The sequence below is a fragment of the Peromyscus maniculatus genome, chromosome 20, assembly GCF_049852395.1.
Source record: "Peromyscus maniculatus bairdii isolate BWxNUB_F1_BW_parent chromosome 20, HU_Pman_BW_mat_3.1, whole genome shotgun sequence".
In the NCBI taxonomy this organism is placed as follows: domain Eukaryota; kingdom Metazoa; phylum Chordata; class Mammalia; order Rodentia; family Cricetidae; genus Peromyscus; species Peromyscus maniculatus.
In genome coordinates this window covers 87,379-110,066 of record NC_134871.1, presented here as the reverse complement: position 1 = coordinate 110,066, position 22,688 = coordinate 87,379, and the positions used below count along the sequence as shown (strand labels likewise).

The 22,688-nt window shown below is 39.4% G+C and overlaps 1 protein-coding gene across 1 annotated transcript in view; it reads right to left on the bottom strand.

Moving 5' to 3' along the window:
* Window positions 1–21,880, bottom strand: part of LOC102916344 (gasdermin-C-like) — a 33,361-nt gene extending 11,481 nt beyond the window's left edge. Inside the window, exons 1-4 of the mRNA XM_076555712.1 lie at window positions 21,572–21,880; window positions 13,807–14,021; window positions 12,973–13,159; window positions 11,144–11,306 (exon numbers count right to left, since the gene is read on the bottom strand). Coding sequence (XP_076411827.1) covers window positions 11,144–11,306; window positions 12,973–13,159; window positions 13,807–14,017 — 561 coding nt within the window. The 5' untranslated portion in view covers window positions 14,018–14,021; window positions 21,572–21,880. The remainder of the gene's footprint in view (window positions 1–11,143; window positions 11,307–12,972; window positions 13,160–13,806; window positions 14,022–21,571) is intronic.
* Window positions 21,881–22,688: the final 808 nt, after the last annotated feature.

The window sequence follows — 22,688 nt, the reverse complement described above, 5'->3', positions numbered from 1 at the left end:
CTAGCCTGCCTCCAACATATAGACCTGAACATCAAAAATTGGAAGAAGCAGAAGAAAACAGCCTTATGAATAACATCATGAAGAAGGTAGAGGCTTGTGTAGAGGAAAAGACAAAAAATGGGAAGAACGCTATAAACAACTAGAGGAAAGAGCAAGCAAATTAGAAGAAAACAATAAAGTCCTGGAAGAAAACAATAAAGTCCTAGAAGGAAACAATAAAGTATGAAAGAAAACAATAAAGTACTAAAAGAAAATCATGAAAAAGCAATGAAACAAATAAAGGAAACAGTCCAAGACCTGAAAAGGGAAATAGAAAAAATGAAGAAGACACAAACAGAGGGAATGCTGGAAATAGAAAATCTGAGTAAACAATCAGAAACTTCAGATGCAAGTATAACCAACAGAATGCAAGCGATGGAAGAGAAGATCTCTGGAGTTGAAGATACAGTAGAAGAAATAGATTCATCAGTCAAAGAAAACACTAAAGCCAACAAAATCATGAACCAAAATGTCCAAGAAATTTGGGACACCATGAAAAGACCAAACCTATGAATAATAGGAATAAAAGAAGGAGAAGAATACCAACTCAAAGGCACAGAAAATATATTCAACAAAATCATAGAAGAAAACTTTCCCAACTTAAAGAAGGAAATGCCTATGAAGATACAAGAAGCCTATAGAACACCAAACAGACTATACCCCCAAAAAAGTCTCCTCGCCACATAATAATTAACCAACTAAATGTACAGAATAAAGAAAGAATATTAAGAGCAGCAAAGGAAAAAGGCCAAGTGACTTATAAAGGTGAACCCATCAGAATAACACCCAATTTCTCAATGGAAATTTTGAAAGCCAGAAGGACCTGGACAGATGTAATGCAGACACTAAGAGACTATGGATGTCAGCCCAGACTAATATACCCAGGAAAACTTTCAATCATCATAGACGGAATGAACAAGACATTCCAAGACAAAGCCAGATTAAACAATACTTATCCAAAAACCCAGCCCTACAGAAAGCACTAGAAGGAAAATTCCAACCGAAGGAAGTCTGATACACACTCGAAAACACAGGCAATAGATAAAACCACAGCAGTAAACCCGAAAGAAGAGAAGTACACACACACTACCAAAAAATAACAGGGATGAACAATCACTGGTCATTAATATCCCTTAATATCAATGGAATTAATTCACCTATAAAAAGACATAGGCTTACAGAATAGATACAAAAGCAGGACCCATCTTTCTGCTGCATACAAGAAACACATCTCAATTTAAAAAACAGACACTACCTAAGAATAAAAGGCTGGGAAAAGACTTTCTAATCAAACGATCTTAAGAAACAAGCGGGTGTAGCCATCCTGATATCCAGCAAAATAGACTTCAAACTAAAATCAATCAAAAGAGATCAAGAAGGGCATTACATACTCATCACAGGAAAGATCCACCAAAATGAAGTTTCAATTCTGAACATTTATGCCCCAAACACAAGGGCACCCACATATGTAAAAGAAACATTACTAAAGCTTAAACCACATATAAAACCCCACACATTAATAGTGGGAGATCTCAACACCCCACTTTCACCACTGGACAGATCTCCCAAATTGAAACTTAACAGAGAAATAAAGGACTTAGCTGATGTCATGACCCAAATGGACCTAATAGATATCTACAGAACATTCCATCCTAACAAAAAAGAATATACCTTCTTCTCAGCACCCATGGAACTTTCTTGAAAATTGACCACATAGTTGGCCACAAAACAGATACAAAACAATTGGAATAACCTCCTGTGTTCTACCAGACCACCATGATTTAAAGTTAGATTTCAACAACAAAAACTATAGAAAACCTACAATCTCATGGAAACTGAATAATGCTCAACTGAATCACCAATGGGTTAAGGAAGAAATAAAGAAAGAAATTAAAGACTTCCTAGAGATCAATGAAAATGATGACACCACATACCCAAACTTATGGGATACTATGAAGGCAGTGCTAAAAGGGAAATTCATAGCACTAAATGCCCACATAAAGAAGTTGGAGAAATCTCACACTAGTGACTTAACAGCACACCTGAAAGCTCTAGAACAAGAAAAAGCAAAGTCTCCCAGGAAGAATAGACGCCAGGAAATTATCAAAGTGCGAGGTGAAATCAATAAAATAGAAACTAAGAGAACAATACAAAAATTAATGAAACAAAGAGTTGGTTCTTTGAGAAAATCAACAAGATAAACAAGCCCTTATCCAAACTAACCAAAGACAGAGAGAGAGAATCCAAATCAACAAAATCAGAAATTAAAAGGGAGACATAACAACAGACATTGAGGAAATTCAGAGAATTATCAGGTCATATTTCAAAAACCACTACTCCACAAAACTGGAAAACATAAAAGAAATGGACAATTTTCTGGATAAGTACCACATACCTAAGTTAAATCAAGACAGGATAAACTATTTAAATAGTCCAATAACCCCTAAAGAAATAGAAACAGTCATTAAAAGTCTCCCAACCAAAAAAAGCCCAGGATCAGATGGTTTCAGCACAGAATTCTACCAGATCTTCAAAGAAGAGTTAATACCAATACTCTCTAAAATGTTCCACACAGTAGAAACAGAAGGAACGTTACCAAACTCCTTCAATGAGGCTACAATTACCCTGATTCATAAACCAAATAAGGATATAACAAAGAAAGAGAACTACAAACCGATCTCCCTCATGAACATTGATGCAAAAATACTCAATAAAATACTGGCAAACAGACTCCAAGAACACATCAAAACAATTATCCACCATGATCAAGTAGGCTTCATCCCAGGGATGCAAGGGTGGTTCAACATACGAAAGTCAGTCAATGTAATACACCATATAAACAAACTCAAAGAAAAAAAACACATGATCATCTCACTAGATGCAGAAAAAGCATTTGACAAAATCCAACACCCCTTCATGATAAAAGTCTTGGGATACAGGGAACATACCTAAACATAATAAAGGCAATTTACAGTAAGCCAACAGACAACATCAAATTAAATGGAGAGAAACTCAAAACAATTCCACTGAAATCAGGAACGAGGCAAGGCTGTTCGCTCTCCTCATACTTATTCAATATAGTACTTGAAGTTGTAGCCAGAGCAATAAAACAACATAAGGAGATTAAGGGGATACAAATTGGAAAGGAAGAAGTCAAGCTTTCCCTATTTGCAGATGACATGATAGTATACTTGAGTGACCCCAAAGATTCCACCAAGGAACTGAAAAAGCTTATAAACACATTCAGCAACATAGCAGGATACAAGATCAACTCAAAAAAATCAGTAGCCCTCCTATATACAATGGACAAAGAAGCTGAGAAGGAAATCAGAGATACATCACTCTTTACAATAGCCACAAATAACATAAAATACCTTGGGGTAACACTAACCAAGCAAGTGAAGGACCTATATGACAAGAACTTTAAGTCCCTGAAAAAAAGAAAGTGAAGAAGATGTCAGAAAATGGAAAGATCTCCCATGCTCATTGATAGGCAGGACCAACATAGTAAAAATGGCAATTTTATCAAAAGTAATCTACAGATTCAATGCAATCCCCCATCAAAATACCAACACAATTCTTCACAGACCTGGAAAGAATAATACTCAGCTTCATATGGAAAAACAAAAAACCCAGGATAGCCAAAAGAATCCTGTACAATAAAACAACCTCTGGAGGCATCACGATACCTGACTTCAAGCTCTACTATAGAGCTACAGTAATAAAAACAGCTTGATATTGTTTTTACCAAGCATAAAACTGACATGTGGACCAATGGAATCGAATTGAAGACCCTGATATTAACCCGCACACCTATGAACATATAATGTTCGACAAAGAAGCCAAAAGTACAATGGAAAAAAGAAAGCATCTTCAACAAATGGTGCTGCCATAACTGAATATCAGCATGTAGAAGGCTGCAAATAGATCCATATCTGTCACCGTGCACAAAACTTAAGTCCAAGTGGATCAAGGACCTCAACATAAATCCAGTTACTCTGAACCTGCTAGAAGAGAAAGTAGGAAGTAGTCTTGAACGCATTGGCATAGGAGATCACTTCCTAAATATAACACCAGTAGCACAGACACTGAGAGAAACAATCAATCAATGGGACCTCTTGAAAGTGAGAAGCTTTTGTAGAGCAAAGGATATGGTCAACAAGGCCAAGCGACAGTCTACAGAATAGGAAAAGGTCTTCACCAACCCCACATCTGACAGAGGACTGATATCCAGAATATATAAGGAACTCAAGAAATTAGACATCAAAATGACCAACAGTCCAATTAAGAAATGGGCTATAGAACTAAACAGAGAATTCTCAACAGAGGAAACTCAAATGGCTGAAAGACATTTAAGGAATTACTCAACATCCCTAATCATCAGGGAAATGCAAATGAAAACAACTCTGAGATACCACCTTACACCTGTCAGAATGGCTAAGATCAAAAACACTGAAGACACTTTATGCTGGAGAGGATGTGGAACTCGGGGAACTCTCCTCCACTGCTGGTGGGAATGCAAGCTTGTACAACCACTTTGGAAATCAATATGGCGGTTTCTTAGAAAATTGGGAATCAATCTCCCCCAAGATCCAACTATACCACTCTTGGGCATATACCCAAGAAATGCTCAATCATACCACAAGAGCACTTGCTCAGCTATGTTCATATCAGCATTGTTTGTAATAGCCAAAAACTGGAAACAACCTAGATACCCTTTAACTGAAGAATGGATAAATAAATTGTGGCACATATACACAATGGAATACTACTCAGCAGAGAAAAACAATGACATCATGAGGTTTGCAGGCAAATAGATGGATCTAGAAAAAATCATCCTGAGTGAGGTAACCCAGAATCAGAAAGACAAATATGGTATGTACTCACTCATAGGAGGATACTAGAGGTTAAACAAGGATGACTGGACTGCTACTCACATCACCAGGGTCCTGGAAATCAGGACCCCAAGAAAGACACGAGGATCACCCAATGACGGAGAAATGGTTGAGATCTACATGAACAACCTGGACATGAATGGGATTAATGAAGGGTGAGGGTCGAGGGAAAGAGAGCCTGTGGGAGCGGGAGATCCCAGCTGGATCAAGAACAGAGAGGGAGAACAAGGAATAGGAGACCATGGTAAATGAAGACCACGTGAGAATAGGAAGAAACAAAGTGCTAGAGAGCCCCACAGAAATCCACAAAGATACCCCCACAATAGACTGCTAAAAATGGTCAAGAGACAGCTGGAATTGACCTACTCTGGTGATGGGATGGCGAAACACCCTAATAGTCTCGCCAGAAACCCCATCCAAGGACTGGGGAATCTGGATGCAGAGATCCACGGCTAGGCCCCGGGTGGAGCTCCAGGAGTCTAATTAGTGAGAAAGAGGAGGGTTTATATGAGCGAGAATTGTTGAAACCAAGGTTGAATAAAGCACAGGGACAAATAGCCAAACGAATGGAAACACATGAACTATGAACCAAAGGCTGAGGGGCCCCCAACTGGATCAGGCCCTCTGAATAGGTGAGACAGTTGATTGGCTTGATCTGTTTGGGATACATCTAGGGAATGGTACCAGGTCCTGTGCCCATTGCATGAGTTGGCTGTTTGAAACCTGGGGCTGATGCAGGGATGCTTGGCTCAGTCTGGAAGGAGGGGACTGGACCTGCCTGGACTGAGTCTACCAGGTCAATCTCAGTCCTCAGGGAAGGCTTTGCCCTGGAGGAGGTGGGAATGGGGGGGCACGCTGGGGAGAAGAGGAGGGGGGCAGGAGGGGGGAGAATAAGGGAATCTGTGGCTGATATGTAGAACTGAATGGTATTGTAAAATAAAATAAAAGGAAAAAATCATGTTTCTTTCAATCAAGGCAACATATACCTGTAATTTAAAAGTCAAATAAATCTAGAAAGCTCATGAGAAAACACTAGCAGTCTCTCACTTCCCCTTCCTCCTGGTCTCCATGTTCAGTTACTGCCTCTCCCACTTCTATAACAATAGTACCTGCATTGAAATTTGGGAGGTGTTCCCAGAGAAACCTGATGATTGAACCCAGAGCAACCATGAATGCCAGGCTAGTAGTTACCACTGAGCCATACAACGAGCCCTATTACTATGTCTTAATTTTCGAAAACTAGGTGTATGGTTTGCTGTCTCCATCTGAGTTAAGAGTCTCATTCTCCTACTCAGCCCTCAATGCTTGCTGTTCCACCCATATTCACATCAGGGTTTTGTGTAGGTGTGTACTCTCTGTCAGTTGTTGAGCAAGACTGCTTCTCCTCATTCCAGATCTTGTCTCTATCAGTCAGTGTGATGTCTTCTGTCTTTTCTGTTCTGTTACTGATTACCTTCTGGGGAGCTGAGAGTTACATGCTTGAAAACCTTGATACCCAAAGTCATCCTTAATTGCACTTAGTCTACATTTTGAAGGAGATAGAGTGCTAGGCTCGAAGCTGGGAAGTGTTGATGCACACCTTTAATCCTAGCACTTGTACAGCAGAGGCAGATGGATTTCTGTGAATTAAAGGCCAACCTGGTCTACAGAGTGAGTTCCATAACAGCCAGGACTGTTTCACAGAAAAACTCTGTCTTGAAAAAAGAGAAAAGAAAAGCCATAGGATATACAGTTTTTAATTAATATTAAGCCTCTGAGTGATGATTTTCTAACTGGCTGGGAGAGCTCAGATGGAAGAGATTCATCCAGACCTGGAGGCTTGGCAGGACTGGAGAAACTTCTGGCTACAGTCACCTACCATTAAGGTTAATCTGTTGCTTTACATATAGAAGTATTTGCATTATGAAGCTGTGTGGACCCATGTTTGGTACAAATGTGTTTAATATTATAATGTCATCTTGATAGATTGATGTCTTAGTCAGTATGGAATGACATTATTTCTTCTAATTTTTTTTTATTGAATTCTATTTGTTTGGATTTACTATAACATTTCCTGTTAGTCTACTTCCCTTTGCTCTGAATACCTTTGTCCAACCTTCACTCTAATGTAGTTTCCACCTCTGTGGTTGAGTTTGTTCCTTGGAGACAGCAAAATAGATCCTGTTTCTTAGTCCAGTCTGCTAGTCTGTGTCTTTTATTAGGGAGTTGAAATCACTAATGTTCAAAGTTTATTGATTCTGTCATTTTGTTTATTTTTATGGTGTTTGCTGTCTTTTGTTTAATCACTGACACTTTAATTAGCACTGTTAATTTTTGCTGTCACTGCCTGGATATTCTTATCCCTTTTTTGGAGCAGAAATATTCTTTTTAGTTTCCTCTGTAGGGCTGGCCTGATGGTCATAAATTCCTTTCACATGCTTTATTGTGAAATTGCATTTCTCCTTTGACTATAGTTGACAGTTTTGCTGGGTATAGTTGTCCAGACTGTCTGTATTCTTTTAGGACTTGCAGAATATTAATCTGAACTCTTCTTGATTTTAAAGTCAACATTGAGAAATCTGGTGTTATTTTGATGAGCCTGCCTTTATATGTGACTTGGTCTTCCTCTCTTGTGGTTTTCAATATCCTTTCTTTGTTCTGTACATTTAGTGTTTCTACTTTTACATGATACAGGGAGTCCCTTTTCTGATTCTATCTAGTTAGTGTTCTATGTGCCTCTTGCATCTCAATAGGCATCTCTTTCCCTAGATTTGGAACATCTTCTTCCATGATTTTGATGAAAATATCTCCTGTGCCTTTGTTCTGGGTCTCTTCTCCTTCTTCTATACATATTTTATAGATTTGGTCTTTTTATAGTGTCCAAGAATTCCTGCATGTTATGCTACTGGGTGGTATTGTGTGTCAACTTGACGCAAGTTAGAATCATCAGAGAGGAAGGAGCCTCAGCTGAGGAAATGGCTCCTTGAGATCCAGTTGTAAGGCATTTTATTATTTCATAATCAATGAGGGAGGGCTCAGACGATGGTAGGTGGTGCCATCCCTGGGCTGTTGGTCCTGGATTCTATTAGAAGGTGGGCTTAGCAAGTTGTGGGAGCAAGTCAGTAATCAGTTCCCCTTCATGGCTTCTGTATCAGTTCCTACTTGAGTTCCTGTCCCGTCTTCCTTCAGTGATGAACAGCAATGTTGAAGTGTAAGCCCAATAAAACCTTCATCCTCAACTTGCATTTGGTCATGGTGTTTTGTAGAATTAACAGAAGCCCTAACTAAGACATTATGTTTATGGGGTCTGTCATCAGCTGTAATTGATCAAATTCCTGTTTCTTGACTTCAAGCTCTTTCACTTGATCCATTCTCTTGCTGAGACTTTCCACTAAGCTTCTTAACTTTTGGAATTTTTTCATTTCAAGTTTATTTCAATTTGGGTTTTCTTTAAAAATGCTCTTTATCAAATTCCTTATTTCATTCAACTGTTTTTTTCAGTCTTCATCCTAGCATTTATTCATATCTTTTTGAGGATCTTGAAACTATTCATAACTGATGTTTGAAATCATTGTCTTATGTGTCATCTAAAGTTGCTTTTCTCCTAGGGACATTACTGCAGGAGTACTAGTTTTTTCAAGGAGACTTTTTATTTGCATTTGGGGGGATTGGTGAGTTTTTTTGGAGGGGGGTGTTTTGTTTGTTTTTGTTATGCACGCACTCACGTGTGTGTGTGCACGTGCGTGCGTGTGTGTGTGTGTGTGTGTGTGTGTGTGTGTGTGTGTGTGTGTGTGTTATGTTTTTGAAATTAGTCTGAGGCAACTGGAGTTAGGTTTAGGTTACTGGTAGTGTTTTTAGTATGGCTATCTGTTAATATCCATATTTGTTTGTTGTATTGGCATTTTTGCCTATTTGCTATTAACCCAATTGTCAGTTTTTGGACCACCTGAATGATGCTTAAGATTCGGTCTTGGGACCACTCGGTGTTGATGTGAAAATGAGGTGTCAGAAGAGATCCTAGCTCAGTTAGAGCTGGGTGCAGCTTCTGAACACAGGAACAAACCATCCATGGAGTTAGCAAGGACTCACTGCAGACATTCAAAAGTCTGTGGAAGTCTTCCATGGTTCTGCTGTGGTCCTTAGGCACCAGGAGCTGAAGTCAATGGAGTTCTCATGCTCCAGTGGACAGTTGTGCAACCATGCTCACACAGAGTTCTCAAACTCAGTGGGTTGTAGAACAAAACAGAAAGACTTGATTGGGGAAAAGAGACTTGGAAGTAGGAGGGTGGGTTGCTGAGTGTGGAAGGAAGGTAAAAGAGACCAGGGTAAGAGTAATCAGAATGCATGATATATATCAAATTATCAAAAAATAAATTTAATTAAACTATTAAGGAATACAGAAGGGAGGAGATAGGTAATATTCCCAATTTAATCTAATAAATTAATTTTATGCTAATTTTTAAATATGCTTGTTTGCGGTGAGTAGATTTTGTAAATTGCATGTGCTTAAAGGTATTTAAATCTTGCCCCTTCAAACACTTCTTTTCAATGTCAGGCATAGTGGATGTACCTGTAATCTCACATTATTTGGCAAGGGGAAACAGCCAGGTGGTGGTATTTAATCCCAGCACACCTTTAATCCCAGCACTCAAGAGGCAGAGCCAGGTGGATCTCTGTGAGTTCAAGGCAAGCCTGGTCTACAGAGTGAGTTCTAGAACAGTCAGGACTATTCCACAGAGAAATTCTAACTCAGAAAGAAGAAGAAGAAGAAGAAGAAGAAGAAGAAGAAGAAGAAGAAGAAGAAGAAGAAGAAGAAGAAGAAGAAGAAGAAGAAGAAAAGAAAAAAATAGATACAGGAAGACCAGGAGTTCAGGGTCAGCCTCAGCTCCATAGCCAGTTTGAAGACAGTCTAGACTATATTAAGACCTTATCTCAAAAAATATTTGTTATCAAATGATCATAGAATAGATTAACAGCAGCAGTTTAATTGAGGTATTCCTATGTTTTTCGAGCCATGAAACTTGGTGTGCAAATAATACAGAATCCTCACATTTCTATTTCTGCAGCAAACTATCATTTACTCAAAACAAAACATAGTACCAAGCAATTATGTCTATTTTTTATTTATCAATATTTGCTAATCCTATGTATTAAAGCATTATAAATGAGGACATAAGCAACTGAGCTCAATGACTAACTCTGCCCCTCACTGGTCCAAGAAGAGCCAGCTCCCCCTCACCAGAGAGCTGACCCTGCCCCCCACTGACCTGGTCCATCATGGGAGTGCTGCTCCCTCTACCAAAATTTGGTAAAGCTGGTTTCACCCCTCACCATGGGTGTGGGAGAACTGGCTTCACACATTACCTGAAGAGTGTGGTCCCAATAGTCTATATTGACCAACTCAGCTACCACCCATGCCCACATCCAGAGCTGAATTGGCACTCCTCAACATCACTTCATCTATGACCTACTGGAACTCATGAAGGAACTGGTCCTTTGGAACTATAGCCACAGGAGCTCCATGACTCCTGACTCCGGGCAATTGCAGGATTCTGACAGGAATTTCAGTGAGGGGCCAGTATTGATGCTGTACCAGAAGCCAGAGGCTTTGAACCTGACCAGCAATACACTACACAATGAACATTTGCAAGTAAAGCTGTTTGAAGAAAAGAGTGTACTGCATGACACACCATGGCTCCCAATGCCACCAAGATGAATGAAGAGGTGATTTAGAGGTAGAAAAGACAGAAGAGCAAAGTGGTTTTTTGTTGTTGTTTTGTTTGACTGGTTTGCATTTTTGTTTGTGGTTTTTGTTTGTTTAATTAATATTCTTATTTGTGTTTTTTATTTTTTATTTTTATAATTTAGTTTGGGGGTTTTGTTTGTTTAATTAATATTCGTATTTGTGTTTTTCATTTTTTATTTTTTATCTTTATTATTTCTTTTTAAGTTTCCTTTTTGGGGATGCTACAAAGATGAAGGGTAGATTTGGAAGGACAGGGAAATGAGTGAGATTTGGGTACATGATGTGAAATTCTCAAAGAATCAATTAAAAAAATCATGTTAAAAAAAGAATGCAATCTAAGATTAGGAGTTAGCACACATTATATACGAGCAGGGAAGAATAAGGACCTCACCCTCTGACCCCTAGAAACTGGTCCCCAGAGACCTTTTACATGCAAGGGTGAACTGGATGCACTCGATGTTTTCTTCACATCCCTGTCCCATACCTTGACAACCTGGGGGATGCCCACTTTTCCTGAAAGGTCTACACTGCTACTGTCTTCCAGCACAGCATCCTTGGTCACTTCAAAGGCCTCTGTCACCACATACAGTTCCTTCCTTCCCATCCGGCAATTCTTCACAAATGATGGCTCCCGGTCCAGCAGTTTCCTGAAGGTGTAACATAAGAATGAAAAGATCCAAATGGCTAATATCATAGAGACAAAGACCAAATCATGAGAGAGAGAAAAATCCCAAACAGAAAGCATGAGTCAGCCTTTAAGAGCTAAAGAGACTGAGTCAACTTCAGGCTGGGATGTGGCTCAGTCTATAAAGTGCTGGCCAAAAAGCATGAGGACATGAATCAGATCCCACGAGCCACATTACAGCCCAATTTAGTTATAGTTGACTACATGTTACATGTGCTTGACCTCTGCTAAGACAGTAGATAGTAAATGTTCTTGTCATAACAATAACAGGTCCTGAGCTGGCAGAACAGCTCAGCACATAGAGGTGGGTGCTAACCTGAGTTTGATTCTCAGACACACAGCAAAGGAAGAGATCTGACACCTGCAAGTTGTCTTCTGACTTCCACATTTAAACCATGGCAAGAGAGTGCACACACATGCACACACATGCAGAGAGAGAGAGAGAGAGAGAGAGAGAGAGAGAGAGAGAGAGAATATAAATAATTATAATAAAGAAATATTTGAAATAATGGTTACCAGATGGAGTGATACTCTATTACTGACTTATATTTATATACATATATGACATGAAAATGCTGCACATAAAACATGCATTTCTATTTCTAAATTATACCTCAAAAGAGATGTGGTAGAAAATCATTGTAATGGCTTGTCTGAACTTGAGTTCCCTCCTGTTTCCAAAAGTTACCTCTCTTTTGAAAGTCTCTGTAAATAACTGGCCAATCTATATTTGTGATATAAATCCTCAACAGTGTTACCTTAGCCCTTTGAAAACAATTACATATGAAGTATGGAATTTCAGGAAATTTCTAGAGAAAAGAACTTAGCAATATTAGAGTATCAATTATGGTATGTGGCATCTTTTGACACTGTTTGCATCACAGACTATACAGAATGCTTGGTTTACAATGTCATTTGACACCGCCTTACTCTTTACAGTTGGAAAGTCTGACATTTTGGTGAACTGGAAACTTTCTCTGACAGCATCAGCTGTCTCACTGTAGTGGTTAAATACAAACACCTGAATTCGTAACTACATTTCTATGACACAAGCAGACAGCTTAGTGGCTAGCAGTGTTTGCCTTTGCATGATACTCAGATGAGTTTAAATAGTGGTTCTATTCCTCCTTGGCTGTGTGATGGATGAATTACTTCATTTCCCTCAATCACTATTTCTCCACCTGTATTTTGGACATGATAATGTTATACTGGCTCATTGCAAAAATTAAATAAAAATATAAAGTTAAAAAAGAGATGTGTTAGAAGTCAACTAAGTCCCAAAGTGCTGGGGTATTAAAGTGACTGTTACAGTTTTCATCAAATTTTAATCAATATTCTTCCAATTTACTTCTATGATCCTTTCCTCACTACATGCCCATCCTCTATACAATGAACAGAAACTTCTGCCACATCAGAACCTTTGTCTGTATATCTTGTTTTTCTGTCTCCATCACATTAATAGAACAGTAAAGGTAATACTGTATTAATGAGTATTATTAGGGAACGCTAAGCCATTACTTCAGTGACTTATAAAAAAAAGTAGAATAATGTGAGTTGTCATCAAACCTGCTTGATGCCCCTTTGCCTATAGCAACACATCCTGAAACATTGCTGACCTATTCTTTCACCTGTTTTGGAGACTTTCCAGTTTTGAATCTGGGATGCTAGTACACCGAACCTCGATGTCGTATCCACAGGACTGACCAAACTCTGCTGACACACTTCCTTCTGCAATGGCGGCGTTGACACCCGTGTTTGCCTTTAGTTTCCAGGATAGAGTGTGTTTCAGGGGGATGGGAGCTGACACTTCAGGCTCTGAAGAGAAAAGGGAACTGAAGTTTAGCCAAGAATTCACTGTGGAACAGCTGCTCTGGAGAATGGGAAATACAAGGTCAGTTCCCCTCCTCAATTAAACCTTAGTCAAGAAGCTACCTAATAATTATATGTATAGTATATAATAATAATTAATATCTGAAATATAAATTACTACAGAGGGCAAATTCCGGAACCAATGCAAACATGGTCTTAATCCTAAAAAAGAATAGTATCATATGTGCAGTGTCTAGGCGTACCCTGAGATCATCTTTCCAAGAACAGTTTTCAGCCATGGAGAAGTTGGCTGAAAAAGAATACCTAGGACCAGAAGACAGACTGACCTCAGTCTGGATACTAGTTCTACCAGTTCGAACTGTGTGACTTTGAACAAGTTGTTTTAGGAACCTCAATTACTTTTTGGAACATGGGTATCATATCTCCATATAAAGAGGCTCTTGGAAGCATTATATGACCAAATGCCAGGAAAGGCCCAGAAAATGAGTGGATTCCTAAAGGACGTTCCTTGTCCTTTGCCTTTAAACAGGATGGCTCATTAGCTACCTTGTCTGCAGGCCTCATAGGTTCTGGAAAGCTGCACCACTGAAAATACTGAGTTTTATACTTCTCTGCCCCTTGGCTGACCATACCTGGGACTGGACAATTTGGCTCTAAGATCTGCAGGAGGGAATATCCAACTGGAGTATCTTCAGATTTCCAAAACAGTGACTGAGGATCTGTCTGCAGTATCTCAAACTGGCGGAACTTCATTGCATCTGACAGACATTTGACAGGATTCAAATCTTTTCCTTGAAGTTTCTTGACCACATCCTTGCAAACCCAGTCAAATGAGTGGGGCATGTTGCTAGTATCAGACAGAAGGAAATGCAAAGTTTAGTTGAGAAGAGAAAGAGTGTAGTTGACTCGCAGTGATTCCTGGTATTTTTCATAAACCACCCAAGTGTGAGAGAGCCCCCAAGTCAGCACACAGCAGAGATATACACATCCAAGTTATCCTTGAACTATTCCAGATAGTCAAAATATAGACTCAGCCTAGATGCCCATCAAAAGATAAATGAAGGCAGAAGTTGGAGGGATGGCTTATATGTTTACAGCACTGTCTGTTCTTGGGGAGGGCCCAGGTTCAATTCCCAGCATTTATATAGCAGCTCACAATCAACTGTAATCTCAGTTTCAGGGGATCCTATGCCTTCCTTTGACCTCCTCAGGCACCAGGCATATATGTAGTGTAAATCTATGCATACAAAACATCCATATACATAAAAATAATTAATAATTAATTTTTAAAAAGATGAATAGAGAAAGAAAATGTGGTATACATGCATGGTTAAGTTTTATTCAGCCATAAACTGTAAAATTACACCATGTACTGAATGGAATTCAGGAACATCATCCCAAATGAAATAGATTAAGCACAGAGATACAGATATTGTATGCCTCTCTCGTACACACATACTACATTTTATGCATATAAGTATACACAAATATATACAAGGATATGTACATATATTTATGTATATATATACATAAATATGTACATATATACACATAAAATATGTATGTATAAAGTATGAGATCAAAAAGGGAAATTTTTCAGTGAGATAGGGGCTGTGGAGATAAGCCAGGAGAACTAGAAAACTTAATGGGGTAAACATAAACAAAGCATATACTGTGCGAGGCTACTACAATGGAACCATTATTTCATGCTAATTTAAAATAACAATAAATACCAAAAGAAATAAATGTGCCAATTACTTGGATAATACCATCAGTTCCTTGCCTAGTAGATTAGAATCCTTCCCTGGCATGAATAAGGACCTGGGTTCAAGACCCAGTACTATCAAAAAGAAATATAAACAACCAAATAGACAATGAAAACACAATGTCACCACTTACCATAAAAATGTTAACCAAAATCACAATGAGATATTATATCTGTCAGGATGCTATTACCAAAAAGTATAAAGACAATAACTGTTAGTATTAAGGTTTAAAAAAATGGAACCCTGTACACAGTGGGAATGTAAAATATTATCTTCTTTGTCAAAATATGCCAACAAGTTGACTGGATATATCGGTGGAGGAGTGTGGATTGTAGAGACCATGAAGAAGGCAGAACAGAGTCAAGAGGACTGCCAGTCAATGCTGTAAAGTGCCTGAGTTTATTTCACAGCCAGCTTATATATAATCTTTAAGGACAGAAGTAGAACAATGCACAGCACAGACATTCACCCACTATCTATCTTGTCCTTGAGTCAAGGAGCAGGCAGTTTCATTTTCTATCATGATGTACCTCTTATGTGCATCAGCAGCCTGCATATAGCTAGATAGTATGTCCTTCCCATGTGCTAATCAGGACTTTCTTACAACCCTGGTGCAAGCAAGTCTGAACTCTGTTGACTCAGAATAGACTTCACATTCAAACCGGGAAACTGAGTCACTTGTGGGCTCCCACACTTCTCTAAAGAAATAAACAAGATTTCCCAAAAATTTAATAGAATTGAAAACCAGGTGTAATCCCAGCATTCAAGGAGCAAGACAGGTGAATCTCTGTGAGTTTGGGGCCAGCCTGGTCTATAGAGCAAGTTCCAGGACAGCCAGGACTATACAGAGAAACCTTCTCTTGAAAAGCCAAAATAATAATAATAATAAAGATTAGAAACAACACAATAACACACTCATGTTCATTGCAGCACTAGTCACAAAGACCAAAATGTAGAAACACTCTAAATGTTCATCAACAGGATAAGGAAAATATGACATCTTACTGTAAACTATTTTCAGTCTTAAAGGAAAGGAAAGTTCACAAAATCAATAATTTGATAAATCTTAAGGATGTTGAAGTATATGTCATTCAAGGGTAAACAACCATGGATCTATTTATATGAATTATCTCAAATTCTCTAAGACTCAGCGAGTGCAAGAATGCTATCTACCAGAGGACAGAGAAAGGAAATATTGTTAGTCAATCAGCTTAATGCTTCATTTGTACAAGATGAAGAAACTGCAGGTCTACTAGTGAGGTTTGGATCAGTACATTTTTCTATGTTTTCTAACCGGTTGAAGGCAGAGTTTATGTTATATATTTTACCACAATATATTAATTATTATAGAATATATTGTCAATGCATACAATAATAACTCCTGTGGAGGCCCACAAAAGTTTTCTAGTGAGATCTGAGCTTGCTTTACCCAGCAGGGCTGCAATAGAGGATTGCTTGACCATGTGCATGGTTACTAGGTGATTGGAAAGGTCTACACTTGGCTGAGCTAGGGGGAGATCTTTTGCACCACCCCTTGGCATTCCTATAAATAGCCCTTTAGAAGAGACAAAAGGAGCTGGTGGATATTGATCCAGGCCCTACTGAGGCTATCCTGTGTTTCTGTTTCTCTCCCCTCTATTCTTCTATCTAATATCTCTTACTCCTCTCTCCTCAAGAGTACCCTGTTGTAAATGTGGGAGCTGGTCTCCCACAAGTGGTGCCCAAACAGAGACCAGGGACTTGGCAAAAGGAGAGGGGGGCATCATGAGTGTAAGGGGACATGCCTGATAATGAATTAAACATAAAGGCAATGGTATTTTATTCTCAAGAGTGAAAGTAAGGCAGCTGAATACCAAAGTTGAAAAGTGGAGCTGCAGCGAATCTCTCTCTCTCTCTATCTAAGCTTTCTTTCTTTTTTCTCTCTCTCTAATTTCTATCTATAAAAATTAAGAAAAAATATAAGGTAAAATGTAGAAATACAGTGTAGAAAAACTGAGCATAAGAAGGAAAAAAAGTATAAGGTAGAATATAGGAATATAGTACAAGAAAAATTTAGGATAAGATAAGCAACAAGACAGAGAACTATGTCCTTGATTTTCCACCTATGGGACTATGAACACAAACTCCTGAGAGGAATTGGAGTAATGAAAAAGTACTATAAGGAAAATGGGTAGAAAAAGATTCCTGTGGAAGCTTTTGGCCTGTGGACAACTTAGATCTGAGTCTTGAGTGGCAGGGAAAGAAGTTTCCCTGAAGTGGATATGTGTGAAATAAAACTCTTTACTCCTCTGACATTGTTACTGTATGAACACATTTTACCATTAGAATTAGTTTCCTCTTGGCCATGAAGCCAAAGTTTAGGGAACAGAAGTCTTGGGAAAAACTTAGTAATCTTTCTCTCAAAAACTGAAAGCTTTCTTGGGAAAAACTTAGTAATCTCTCTCTAAAATACTGGAAGCTCTTCAGGTCTTTCTTTCTCAGATTTTTTTCTTCCTGTAAGAGCAAAAATGCATTCTTCTGGAAAGAACATCTATCAGAATGGGAGAATCACTTGTAATTGCTCTAGAAAAAACAAGAAACCTCTTGGAATAGGGCAAATCCTCTCTGCTAGTCCTATCTCCCCTTCAAGCCAGCAGATACTTTGGACCCTAGCCAAAATCTCCTGTGGCTAGACCCTAGGAAGGGCACCCAGGAAAGTGCAGTCAAAGGGCTGAGCAGGGACAGCACACACACACACACACACACACACACACACACACACACACACACACGTGGAATGACAGCTGAGGAAAAGCTGCTGGCATGAAGGTAGCAGTGCAGGTTTTGAAACCCTCCCTGCAATGAGGGAGGCAAGGTCTAAGCTCCTAGCAGTAATGACAGCATAAGAAAAGCTGAGGGGCCAGGCGGTGGTGGCTCACGCCTTTAATCCCAGCACTTGGGAGGCAGAGGCAGGCGGATCTGTGAGTTTGATGCCAGCCTGGTCTACAGAGCAAGATCCAGGAAAGGCACAAAGCTACACAGAGAAACCCTGTCTTGAAAAACCAAAAAAAAAAAAAAAGAAAAGAAAAGAAAAAAAGCTGAGGAAAAAATTGACTGTATAGAAACAGGGACACATGTCCCTACTCACAGAGCAGAGAGCCGTTAGCAGACTACTGAGCTGTGGCTGAGATACCAGGGACTCTGCATCTTGAGAAAAGGGACAAGTAAAAACAAGCAGGAGATCTATTGGGGGTGGGGGGATCTTTCTAACAAAGCTCTTTTTTCAAGTACTCTCTTTACTTTAGGCCTCACACAGAGGAGTAAGCCTTCCACAATCAAGTTAGTTTATACAGAAATTCTACTGCTATATGAGCTATTTAAACAGCTAAAAGTGTCTTTATAATTAGCATGAGTTTTTGTTTACTTGAATGGATACTTTGAAGTGATTTGAAATGGCTTCTTTCTCCCGGGAATCAAAATAGTCTCTTGAAAATTTTATAGAACATCTGTTAGGATAGAGTTTTGATTTAGAATATGGGTTGGTGCAGCTAAGACAGCTGTAATCACCGTAGATCCATTCTAATCAGGATATTCCATCTTTATTACCCTCTACTCCTTTACTGGGAGGTGTGGCAGCTACAAAGATTGCTGTCGATGTTTACAAGCTCTTCATAAGGACCTAGGTCAGAGTTGAGTTAAGCTCTGTACCTCCTCCTGCAAGAGGCTTGTAGCCAAAGATGAACAACTTTCTTCTTGATAGCTATGAGTATGCTTCATGCAAAGTATGTCTCCATGATGGGTAAGAAAGATCAATTAAGAAGGACAACCTAAGACAGGCACAGTCTATCTGAAGGGAGGTGGAGGGGCTTTATTATACCTAGAAGGGGGCACTGTGGAGGACCACAAAGGTTTCCTAGTAATGTCTGAGCTTGCTTTATCCTGCATTAGAGGATTGCTTGACCATGTGCATGGTCACTAGGTGATTGAAATGGTCTGCCCTTGATTGAGCTAGGGGGAGGTCTTTTGCTTCACCCCTTGACATTCCTACAAATATCCCTTTAAAAGAGACAGAAGGAGCCAGTGGATATTGATCCAGGCCCTCCCAAGATTATCCTGTGTTTCTATCTGTTTCTCTCCAATCTATCCTTCTATCTAATATCTCATCCCTCTCTCCTTAAGAATACCCTGTCATGCCGGGCGGTGGTGGCACACGCCTTTAATCTCAGCACTCGGGAGGCAGAGCCAGGCGGATCTCTGTGAGTTTGAGGCTAACCTGGGCTACCAAGTGAGCTCCAGGAAAGGCGCAAAGCTACACAGAGAAACCCTGTATTGAAAAAAAAAAAAGAGTACCCTGTCATGAATGTAGGAGCTGATCTCCCACAACTCTAGATAGTTGGAGATTTCTAGGCTGATAATCATAATCTGCAGATGTTCAAGTGTCTTTCCATATGACAACACACTCCTCCCATATCATTTAAATGGTTTCTAGAGCACATAAAATGATATTTATTAGTACCATTTTTAAGTTGCTGTGAAAGAAATATCTGATGAAACAACCTAATGGAGGAGAGGTTTATTTTGACACAGGGTTCCAGAAGGCTCAGTCCACAATCACTTTAGCCCTGTGCATTTTGACTAAACATTATGGTGGCAGGAGAACATAGAGGAGATAATAGTTAATTTCTTGGCAGGCAAGAAGCAGAGAGTCATACAAGAAAGGGAAATATAGTCCCAAGTTCATGTTCCCAGTGTTATATTTCCTCTAGCTAAACCCTCTTTATAAAATTTTCACAGGACTCCCAAAATAGTGACAGTAGCAGGAGCCCACACATTCAACATAACCTGGGGGCAGGGGACATTTCACATTCAAAACATGGCAATAGACAAACCACATACACAGTTGTTGCAGAATACCTGCACATGCAAAACAGAGTCTGAACATGTTCTATTCAGATGCAAGGCCTCTGAATATTTTCTTTTTAAAATATTTCATTTTTATTTAATGTATGTCTGTGTATGTGCCACATATGGGTGCCCATAGAGGCCAGAGAAGGGCACGAGATCTTCTAGAATTTGAGTTACAGATGATTGTGATCCATCCATTGTGGGTGCTGGGAAATGAACTGGGGTCATTTGGAAAAGCATCAAATGCTTTTAACTGCTGAACTGATTCTCCAGCCCCTAAATGTTTTCCTTTTTGACATATGTATGTGTGTCTATGTGGTACATGTACCTATAAGTATGAATGCATGCTTAGATGCATAGAGGTTCATATTTGCGTCAAAGTATGTACACATGTGTGCATATGAAAATCAGTGGTTGTTATTGAGTGGCTCTGTCAATCATGCTCCATCTTCCCTAGTGAGGCATAGTCGTTTGCTGACCCAGGAGCTACCCATTTCAGCTATTCTGACCAGCGAGCTTGGCCCAGAGATCTCCTATCTATACCTTCTGGATGCTGAAGTTGCAGGGGGCACCTTGCCCACTGGGCTTTATTTGGGTTCTGGGGATTAGAAGTCTTACTCTCACACTTACTGGCAAGTGCTGTACCTGATAAACCATCTCCCTAAGTCGTTTTCTGAATATGATCAGTCAATAGTCAGTTAAATCTACAGCTGCAGGATCCATGAATTCATAAGGCCAACTGTACTACTAATGAGCAAAAGAGAACATAATTAAGGCAAAGAATGACCTAAGTAGATTTGTGACATGGAAAAATTCCTAAGCATAAAAATTCCAACAGCAAAGACTGTGACTTACATCTGAAGGTGTTCATAGCAAAATTCAAATAAGAAATATTTGAAGCTTGCAATTGGATGATGACTCAAGATTGCTACAGAATCAAATAATAACAATAAAAGTTTCTATGTGGGTCATCAGAAAGACAGAGGAGTGGAGAGGTTTCTACATTGGGCAACATGATGGAGGTGGTGCTGTTTCCCTGAGAGCCATCACAAAGTAGAGAAAGAAAATAAATTCGTACCTGTGGGAGACCTGCTCCCACTTTTTCCCCAGGGCACTCTTAAGTAGAGAGAAATGAAAAATATTTAGATAGAAATACAGAGGGGAGAGAGATAGGTAGAAACATAGGATATCCTCAGGAGAGCCTGGGTCAAAACCCACCAGCCTCTTCTGTCTGCTAAAGGGATTTTAAAGGAATGTCAAAGGGTGGAGCAAAAGACCTCCCCCTTGCTAGATCAAAGCATACCACATGGTGCAGCCAAGTGCAGACCCTTCCAAACATCTGGTAACCACACATGTGGTCAATGCATTCCCTTATGCAGCCCTGCCATGTAAGCAAGCTCAGATCTCACTAGGAAACCTCTGTGGACCACAACACTTACCTCAGCACCTTAATAATAAGACAAGAATTGTCCCTGATCATGCACAAGTACACGTGACCATTTTCAAATATGTCTCCAACACGAAACCTAAACAAAGATGTATTAGAGACCCTGCCTTTATCCTACACACTCTTGTAAGCACCCCACTAACACTCTTAGGGAGAACTTAGGGAAGGAATGCTTCCTTCCCCACAGGTCACATTACATAGTAACCACCCATCAACTCAATTCACAACCAGCCTGAATGACTGTCTCTGACCATACAGCCTTCTCTCCTTACTCACTCCTTCATCCCCATCAACACTTACCAGGTTGAAACAGGTTTTCCTCCTCTAGAGAAAGTGCAATTGAATGTGGCTTCTCTCAACCCTTGGACCTTCTGATTCAAGTACAGTTTGTACAAACGACAGGACCAAACCAATGTGATTCTCTTCACTGTGTTCCTTTCATTTTAACAGGTCTCAATCAGTTTTCAATGCAATACTCTGAACATGTAAGCACAGGCATAAACTCTTCTCTCTAGGAACTAAGCTCTGAGCACAGACTAGTGTTTAAATCCACCATCCAAACACCTATGGATCAGCACCAGAGAGCATCTGAAGGTGTACCTGGAAGGCTCTCCTGGATCAGAGAAACAGAAAACAGGAAACAGAAAACCAGCTGAACAAGTCTGGTTAAAGATTGTTAGGAAATGAGGTTGGAACTATTCACTCACCTTCTGGTAAATGTGCTGGATGTAACACATGGCTGTAGATCTGCAAGACAGAAGAGTCCAGATGCACAGGCACTGTGATAGTAACTTCACACAGGAAGAGTCCGGGCGCACGGGTACTGTTAGTTACTTCACATGGGAAATGTCCTGATGTACAGGCACAGTGTTAGTTACTTCCCACAAGAAGAGTCCATTGCACAGGCACTGTTAGTTACTTCAATCATTGCTATGACCAAATGCCTGACACAAAGTCATTCCATGGAGGAAAGGGTTATTTTCCTAAGATCAAGTCCATATCTTAACATCACAAACAAGTTAAGGCCAAAATATTAATTCCCTAGAGAAAAACAAAATCAAGTTTACATTTTAACATCTTGAAGCTCACTAGAAATCATAGAACATAATTTTGAGATTCTGGTTTCACTTTGATATAGGAAAGGTTTTTAATATAAATACTTTTTAATACCACCAGTGATGAAATGGTAATGACTCTCATACAGATATCAATAGAAACATAAACCACCACAATACTTCTAAATTAATGGTAGTATGTACCAAAATCACAAAAGCATTGACATTCTTGAACTTTTAATTCCTCATAGAAAAACATGCCTTAAGAAAATAATTCAAAAGTTAACGAATACTTGGGAATAGATATTCACTAAGACATCATTCAAATACTGAAGATATTGCTAGGTATAGTGGCACACACC